This window comes from Salvia miltiorrhiza, chromosome 8 (assembly GCF_028751815.1).
Source record: "Salvia miltiorrhiza cultivar Shanhuang (shh) chromosome 8, IMPLAD_Smil_shh, whole genome shotgun sequence".
Lineage (NCBI taxonomy): Eukaryota > Viridiplantae > Streptophyta > Magnoliopsida > Lamiales > Lamiaceae > Salvia > Salvia miltiorrhiza.
The window spans coordinates 42,258,568-42,268,740 of record NC_080394.1 but is presented as its reverse complement, the minus strand read 5'-3'; the positions used below and the strand labels follow the sequence as shown (position 1 = coordinate 42,268,740).

Genomic DNA, 10,173 nt, shown 5'->3' with positions numbered 1-10,173 from the left:
GATTCTCAACAACTTTCATGGTAGGCTTCTGTTTCTAATGCTATTTTAAATTATAGATTTAATTCATTTACTTGAAATACTGTTAACCTTTGTTTCATTAACAGACTTGGATATACTTGGCAATTCCACAACTGGGGATTACATGTGGACATCCAAAGGAACAGAACATATACCCTAGAATTCTCAAGTTTAACTACACCAGGACAAACTCCCTTATAACAGAGGTGACAGGAGAGGTAAGTTAAAATAAAATACTGAAACAAGATTTATTCATTGCTTATTATGATTTAGCATGTATAGGAGTTATAAATTTTTCAAATTATAACATGTTAGAAAAATCATCTATAATTAACAACGATCATTTCTGATGGTTGTGAATCGAAGCTTTAATGCTTTAATTAACAACAGACAATACAGTTGGTTGTGAATTAAGTGATTTATAATACACAACCAAAATTTTTAGGCAATTCACAACCAACAATAATTGTGAATTCACTGAAATGGTATATAGGCTGGAACATTTCCTCGTGCCAATGGATCACTTTGTGATCTAGGTCTGGAATGCCACGTACCATAAAATGAATTCACAACCAAAACTCCTGTGTTTTCTATTGGTCTGGAATGCCACGTACCATAAATGACTGTTATTTATATATAAAAATACCTAATTAAAAATTGTATATTACAGTTGAACGAAAGACTAGAACCTGATGAAGTAGAAAAGAAACTTGATTATTGGTTATCTGTCGAAAAAGAGGGAACTCCACTTTCCTTTGGTTATGGGAAAGACAATTATATCTATGTCCAAGCACCAGAAGATGAAAGCCAACCAATACAGGTTTCAGCAAAATTCTACACACCGAAATCAACACCAACAGAGGAAGAATCACAGGACGACCAGCAACAAGAAGTTGAAACACAGGAAGACCAGCAAGAAGAACAGGAGGAGAAACAGATGGATGTCGAGCAGAAAGTACCAAAAAGACCTACAAGGGGAAGAGAAAAGAGAAGGGCAATGAGGACACCTGCTGTCACTCCAGTTGCCACTGAATTTTCAATCAAGCCAGAGGACATCGACAAGATTTCAAGAAGTGTTCATCAAAGGATAAGAAGCGATGCTGAATTCATAAAGGGAATAGCTTACAGCACGTCAACATTTATCCTGACAGAATCAATACTGAGCGAGGAGATAGCGGAATTTGTCTCCAAAAAAGTCTCTGAAATGATGAAAGAAGTTCAGAAAATGGCAAGGAAAGGAAAGCAGACAAGCACACAAGAAGAAGAAGAAGAGACACAGCAAGATACACAAGAAGAAGAAGAAAAATAGGCTAGTACAATTTTTTTTGTTTATTTTTTTAATAAAATTTCAACTAATTATTTAAAAAATACTAACATAAACAGTGTAATTATTGTAGGACAAAATGGATGTCGATGAAAACAAAATGCCAGAATGCACACCAAGGACATCACCACTGAGAACACCCACTAAAGAAAGCAACTATGATGTCATGGATGCAGATAATGAAAATGAATTCTGGAGCCAGGCAGTTAAAGCTGCAGATGCACAATCAAGGGCTCGTGAAGATTACAAACTACCAGAATGGAAACGTCCAAGAATTCAAGGGGAAGATGGAAAATTCCCGGACAAGCTAGACTTTGTCACGGTGAGAGCACGAGCAGCATCTGCTGCATTGTGCAGTCCATTTAGACCCTATGACAAGAGAGGAGCCAACTTCGATAAGTTCCTTAAGTCCAAAGACAAGTAAGTACACTTCTTATACATTTTATATATATCAGGTTAAATTAGTATAGTGTAGCATTTCATTGATAAATTCCTAAGGTTCAATTATAAATTAGAAAAAGTTTTGGTTCTGAATTTTGACTTTTATAAGTTTTTAAGATTAAATTCACAACAAACAATAATTGTGGTTCTGAACAGTTCTGTCGGTTGTGAATTAAAGCTATAAAGCTTCAATTCACAAATGACAGAACAAATGGTTGTGAATTAATTTATTTATAATTCACAACCAACATTCATAGGAAATTCACAACAAACAATAATTGTGAATTCATTGAATTGGTATATAGGCTGGAACATTTCCTCGTGCCAAATGATCATTTATGATCTAGGTCTGGAATGCCACGTACCTTCAAATGAATTCACAACAAACTCTTACTGTCGGTTGTGAATTAAAGCTATAAAGCTTCAATTCACAAATGACAGAACAAATGGTTGTGAATTAATTGATTTATAATTCACAACCAAGATTCATAGGAAATTCAAAACAAACAATAATTGTGAATTCATTGAATTGGTATATAGGCTGGAACATTTCCTCGTGCCAAAGGATCATTTATGATCTAGGTCTGGAATGCCACGTACCTTCAAATGAATTCACAACCAAAACTCTTACTGCTTCTAAAGCTCCAATTGATAACATACAATATACAAACACTGTTTTCTGTTGCTTGTGAATTCAATTTTATGAACATATATTCACAACCAATAAAATATAGGCGAAATGTTGGGTTGCCCATGGCTGTTACGCCTTCATTCTTCAAGCATATTGCGGATCCGAAAAAGCAAATGGAGAACATACACCTAGATGCATACTTGGTAGTACTCTACACATCGCCGGAAATGGCTGGACTGAGGAGTTTCAAAAGAAGAGTGACAGTAACTTCTACAAACTTCATGGTAAGTAACTAATAATCAAAGTTGAATTTAAGTATATTTTGTTTCAAAACTGCAATAAGTGTTATAGTTATAAAAGCTTAAATTCAGAAATTCACAAAATACTTAAAGATTTTAGTTGTAAATTCAAGTATACCCTAAAACCTAAACCCTAAACACTAAACCCTAAACACTAAATCCTAAAGTTTGTGTGTATGAATTCACAACTGAAGTGTATTTCAACATTAAATTGTATTTCATATAAACTATGATTTAACAAAAAAATGCATTAAATTCGCAGGTAAGTATCTTCCGAATGTGGATGAAGTACAACCGTGAGGAAGACACACCAGAGTCGAGCACACAGAACGAACTTCAAATTGCAAACGAGGACTTGTTCGAGATGTCTCAATTCATCATTGGGGAGGAACCAGCATGGGGCCATGTTAAGCCATGGCATGATTATGACAAGGTAAAAACAAGTTTACTATACTTTGTAACTTCTTAATTACAGTTTATTGGAAATAACTAAAAACTGAAAGTATTATTAGTTCTAAATTCAAAGTCAAAAGATTGAATTCACATAGAAAAATAGCATGACAGTTTATTTGAAATAATCATTTCTTCAATAATATTTTGATTTCAGGTTATTGCAATTGCAAATATCCTCAACCATTGGATAACACTTTGCATTAACCTCAAGGAAGCATGCATCACTGTGTATGACTCACAGCAGCATGTATGGAACAAGCAAGATTATGAAATCAGCAAGCAAAACATGATCCCATTGGCAAGGTTGCTCCCACATGTCCTCGAGTATGCAGGTTTCTTTGACGCCAGAAAAGACGTAACAAAATCTCTGAATCAGTGGAAGATTGATCATCCTGAAGAGGTCAATATCTACGAGAAATCTGATGACGTCAACTGCGGACCGTTTGCATTGAAGTTCGCTGAAGCAATATTGACTGGAAGGTGGGAACATGGATTTGACACAAAGAGCTTGAAGAAGTATAGGCACGACATGGCAATGAATGTCTACGGTTTCAGCACCAACTTTGATTGATTTTTGAATTTCCAGGTTTTAAATGGAGTTTTAAGGGTGGAGAATGGAGTTGGGGAATTTGGAGATTTAACTGGAGTTTTAAGGGGTGGTGAATACTCTTTAACTGTTTTTAATTTGTTTGCTTGACTGATATGAACTACTGGTAGATAAGTAACTAGGTACTTAAATGGTTAGGAATTTGAATGCTTGGGTATGCTTTTGATAAAAATATATGATGCTTTTTATAAATTTTGTTGTATACGTTCTGCACTTTATTAGGTCTTCAATTCACAACCAGTAACTACAGTTGGTTGTGAATTAAAAGCTTAGGCTTCAATTGACAACCAGCAAGTAGAAATGGTTGTGAATTATGAGTTTAATTATTCAGTTCACAACCAGTAACTACAGTTGGTTGTGAATTACAAAATTAGGTCTTCAATTCACAACCAACAGTAGGCGTTCGCAAATTCTACTTACATGGCTTAATTCACAACCAGCAAAACCAAAGGCTAGTGTTGGTTGTGAACACAAGCTTCAAAGCAAAAATTCAAAACTAAATTTCTTATTAGTTGTGAATTAAAGCTTTACAAGTGGAATTCAAAACCAACGGCTACTGCTGGTTGTGAATTGAAGACCTAAAGTTAGAATTCACAAACAAGGCCAGATGTTGTTTGTGAATTCATACTTATAGCAAGAATTAACAACCAAAACTAGCCACTGGTTGTAAGCTCTCAATTCACAATTATTAGTATTATTGGGCATGAATAAAATATTTGAGCCATGAATTCACAATCAATAATTTTTGGGTTATGAATTCAAACATAAAACACCAAATTCACAACCAATAACTAATAATGGTTATAAATTAAAGTTTTATTGTTACTGAGTAAACTATAATAGTTATGAATTAGCAAGAAGCCAATTTGCTAAGTAAACTATCAGTGTTGGTTATGAGATAAATACTAAGTCACAGATTCACAACTAATGAGTTGTTAATTAAAGTTCAAAACCTTAAATTCACAGCCAAAGCTCTTCACAATTGAATACATCACTTGTTCACAATTCAGAATTTAAAAATGAGATTCACGGCCTACACTGTTGGAAATTAAAATACAATAACACTAAAACCTAAACCCTAAACCTAAACCCTAGTTGTGAGTTCACAACTGAACTGAAACTGAACTGAACTAAACCCTAAACCCTAAAAACTAAACCCTAAACTCTAAAACCTAAACCCTAAAACCTAAACTCAATCTAAACCCTAAACCTAAACCTTAGTTGTGAATTCACAACTGAACTGAAACTGAAACTGAACTGAACCCTAAACCCTAAACCCTAAACCCTAGTTGTGAATTCACAACTGAACTGAACTGAAACTGAACTGAACCCTAAACCCTAAACCCAATCTAAACCTTAAACCCTAGTTGTAAATTGTTACGATTGTGAATTCACAACTGAACTGAACTGAGACACTAAACCCTAAACCTAAACCCTAGTTGTGAATTCACAACTGAACTGAACTGAAACTAAAACTGAATTGAACCATAAACCCTAAACCCTAGTTGTGAATTCACAACTGAACTGAAACTGAAACTGAACTGAACTGAAACTGAAATTGAACTGAACCCTAAACCCTAAAAGCTAAACCCTAAACCCTAGTTGTGAATTGTTACGATTGTGAATTCACAACTGAACTGAAACACTAAACCCTAAACCTAAACCCTAGTTGTGAACACTAAACCCTAAACCCTAAAAATTTAATTCACAATCAGAATTTTTGGGTTGTGAATTAACAACCAGTCGATTTCTCAATTAAAATTTAATTCACAACCATAATTTATTTTGGTTCTGAATTTGGGGTTTTTAAAGTTTGAATTCACAATTAAAACTAGAATTTATTTTGGTTGTGAATTTAAGTTTTAATTGTGAATTCATAGATCTCGTTGTGAATTCAAGAATATTAAGTTGTGAATTCATCGAGTTGGTTGTGAATTCAAGAACATTAAATTGTAAATTCATAGACCTGAGTGTGAATTCAAGAATACTAAGTCACAAATTCACAAATAACAACAACTAATGAGTTGTGAATTAAAGTTCAAAACCTTAAATTCACAGCCAAAGCTCTTCACAATTGAATACATCACCTGTTCACAATTCAGAATTTAAAAATGAAATTCACGACCTACACTGTTGGAAATTGAAATACAATAACAGTGAACATTAAAAATTCACAACATAAACTGTTGGGAATTCAAATTCACAACATAAAAAATAGAACAGAGACAATAACAAAAGTCTTTAATGATAATAACTCTTAACAAATTCAACCAACAATTTCTTCAAAAACAATAAACTCCAACAAAGACTACGAACCACTAGGATCAAATGACGGACACTTTCTCTTAGTATGTCCGGTCTCATGGCAAATACTGCAATGCTTAGCCCGACGTTGACGAGAAACTTCTTGCTCTTCACTTTGAATTGGAATTGGAATTTCTTCTTTGCAACTTGACCTGTAATGACCTTCTTGGTGGCATCGTGAACAAAAAGTAACATGTGACTTTGAAGACGATTCTGCTGCAGATGGAATTCTTGTAGTCTTTGGACGCCCTGACTGTGAAGGATTGTTAGGTGTGCCAACAACCCTTGTCCTAACATCAATAGGAACATCCCACTCATCTTGATGTGGGATAGGATTCACATCAAGAGAATACATCTCACGTAATGTGTCTGTGTAATAATAACTAGACACATACGGAATACAAGACTGCTTCGATTTGCTGCAACATTAAAAGTAATCAATTATAAAACAAAAAAATATAGTGTAAAAATAACAAAAACAAGGAAAAAAACATAACAGTTGTGAATTCGTAGACCATTACTACTGCTGGTTGTGAATTTAAAGTATTAAGTCTTAAATTCACAACAAACAATTGCTAGTTAGTTGTGAATTTAAACTTCAAAACTTAAACTGTTAACAACGAAATTCACAACAAAAACTGTTCAAAAAAACGAATTCACAACAAAAATTGTTCATACACAATCATGTGAATTCACATCCAATATTTAGTAACCTGCTGTGAATTGAAATAATACTCATATATCAATTGAAAATAACAAAAACTAGAATAAAAATTAGAAAAACTTACAAAATAGCAGCAGCAGCATGAGGGCATGGAATCAAGTCAAGATCAAACTGATGACAAGAACAACTCCTAGCACGAAGGTCAACAACATAACTCCGATCACTAGAAGAGACTGTAAATTTGAATTCATTAATGGGATACACCTCCATTGTGCGACCTTCCTCAACTGTGATATCCAATTTAAATGCCGCCCACTCTGTAAGTGTATGAGATCTAGATAAAGCCTTGCTGCGCCTCTCTTGAAACCAATGAGCTATCAAAGTTCTCACAAACTCTAACAAGGTACATACGGGCAATCTCCTACCCCATCGAAGCCTACCATTGAATACCTCGGCACAGTTAGATGTCATGAAGTTATATCTACGAACTGTAGAATAACTACGCAACCATCTAGAAGGCTGAAGATCCATTAACTTCGTATAAGCACCTTTATCACGAACCAAGGCCAACTGACCACAATGCAAATCAAATTGTTCCCTCTTGTAGCTATACGCAGCCCTCTGAAACATAGCTACGATATTTGCACCATATCTTGCAAGATTCTTTTGCAAATGATAAGTGCAAAGACCATGAGGAACTCCAGGAAAGACAGCTTCAATAGCATTCTTTATGCTTAAATGCTGATCAGAAACAAACAACAAGTCATTTGGAACACCAAAAGCACGTTTCAAACGTGTAAAAAACCATGACCATGACATATCATTCTCCTTATCACCAAGTCCCACAGCTAGAGGAAAAACTTGTTCATTGCCATCTTTAGTCACAGCTACAAACATCACACCCTTATACTTACCTTTCAAATGTGTAGCATCAACAACTATAACAGGACGACCAGATGATAAGAAACCATGAATAGATGCACCAAGAGCCAAAAAACAGTACCTAAATACACCATCTCCATCAGTCTCCAAATCAATAATGGAGTCCTTATTGCACTGTTGCACCATATGTAAATAGGACGGGATCTTCTGAAAAGACTTATCTGGATCACCATAAATAAGGTTGATGGCGTGATTCCTCCCCGCATATGCAACTGAATAGTCGACATGAAACCCGAACTCTCGCCGCAACTGAGCTGCCATCTCCTTAGGTTTCAGAACTGCACCATTGTCCATCAATCTTGGTGCAAAAAAAGCACCAATAACCTTTGACGACAAAGTACGGGGACCATGGTGTCTAAAATCCATCTGACATGTATGAGGTGCACTCCATTTAAACACCCTCCAAACAGTCCCCAAAGCACTGCCACGCATCAAAAAATTGCACTGATCTGGATACTTGCAAGTAGCACTAAACCTAGAAGGCGAAGACCGCTTAACAACATATTCAACTCTATTCTTCAAATGATACAAACCTAAAGCAGTCACCATACTTTCCTTGTCCATAAAAGTAGACCCAACACACAAACCATCCCGTGAATATAACTCCAAATCAACAGCAGAATCAATAGGCAAAGAAGCTTGATAGACTGCACCTGGAATAATCCACTGACGTCGAGCACTAGTATGAACAACAAAATTCTGATCATCCACAGCATCATTAACAGAAGAATGTGGCAAAACAGGAACTATATGTCGACTTCTAACTCTAGAAGGAACATCATCCTCTAACTCATCATCCTCTAACTCATCATCCTCATCATCAAGACTATCATCGTCAGAAACAAATTCAACATCATCAACATTAAAATCACCATCATTCAAATTCCCATTCAAATTATCATCAACACACTCACGTCCAACAGAAGGTCGAGCCAACGAAATAGGTGCAACAGTCACAAAAACTTTCGGAACTTCACAATTATCAACAACATACTTTAAATCTAAATCATTCATAAGATTCATCAAAATCTTATCTCCATCAGGTCCGATAACAACAGAACTAAGCACATACGACGACGAGTTCAAATCAGCTCCAACTAAAAAGTGGATATAACTAGTCAAGCTGGAATACTGTGATCCACAATGCTGAATCAAGTGCAATCGCCTCTGTCCTCCAATATACTCTTCATTCACCAATTCACCACCATAATGTATAATAATCCCAACTTGACTCATCTGTAAAACAAAAACAGTAAAATATAATTAATAATACATTAATTATAAAAGACAAAAATCAAATATTCACAACTGAAAGAGTAAATTCACAACCAAAAACAGATAATTCACAACTAAATATATATTTCACAACCAGCCCTATTCCTGAATTCACAACCAAAATTATTACGGTTGTGAATTCAAACTGTGAATATGTAGTAGCCCGCTCTTTTCTTATATTTAAATCCAGTAATACGATAATTATTATTTCATCTTTCAGTAAATCAAGTCCAGTAATTATTTATGATTTAAATTCAACTTATGACACTGGATTATATTCTAATTGAAGCAGGGTTATTATTTTATTACTAAGCCAGTTAGCTTCGCGTGAGTAAAACCGCGATGAGAATTATTGAGTAAACCAATAATTATTCATTTCAGATTCATAACTGACTTAGCTAAGTCATGTTATTTATTAATCACAATAGAATTATTTTTCTATTTTTATTATTATTACTTGAGTCGTGGATTTTTTTTAACTTCGGAAGCAAATTACATCTACACTTTTTTTCAGATTTATTGTAAATGAGACGCATGATATTAGCAAGACCAGAGATCGATATTCAAGATACGTGATTAATGGGAATAATCAATGTTTGATTGCAAACATGCAATTTTATTAGCAAAACTCGAGATTAGTATTACAGATACACAAGATATAGATTTACCGAAGACTGAAGGATTTTCTTCACTTTACTCCTACCATATAGCTAGTACACGCAGCAATAAAGAAAAGAAAAAGGGGAAGGGAAAGAGAAAGATGCGTGTGTACACAGAATAAAATAGCTGCAACAACAGTAGTTCTGATAACACTCATGTCTCATCCTTTCCCCTGTAGCTTGCGGCGCTTGCGGCTGGAGCAGTAAGGGGTCTTTCAACCACCCTCTATCAGCCACCCTATGACAGCCTATCTACCCCTTTATACTACACCCAACAATCCCTTCACTCATTTCCTTGGACACTAGAAACCAGAAATGAGAGAGAGAGAGAAAGAGAGTTGATTTGCTGCTGCTTGCACTTCTTCAAGAGGTAAGCCTTGTCTTAATTCCTCCACTACCATTCTTGTTCACCTGCATTTATTAAGGGAACAACACATGATTCGTTTCAGTAAATATCCACTGGATTAAATCCAACAACAACAACGAGCAACGCTAAACCCTCACAAGGTATATACTATCTCAGTGTATCTAGTCCAAATTCATACCAATAAGCATG

General features: G+C 35.1%; 1 protein-coding gene across 1 annotated transcript; it reads right to left on the bottom strand.

Moving 5' to 3' along the window:
• Nucleotides 1–6,081: 6,081 nt before the first annotated feature.
• Nucleotides 6,082–8,919, bottom strand: LOC130998496 (uncharacterized). Its single transcript, XM_057923914.1, has 2 exons — nucleotides 6,866–8,919; nucleotides 6,082–6,496 (listed from the first exon to the last, which is right to left on the bottom strand). Exons 1-2 carry the CDS (start codon nucleotides 8,917–8,919, stop codon nucleotides 6,082–6,084), a joined length of 2,469 nt encoding a protein of 822 aa, XP_057779897.1.
• Nucleotides 8,920–10,173: the final 1,254 nt, after the last annotated feature.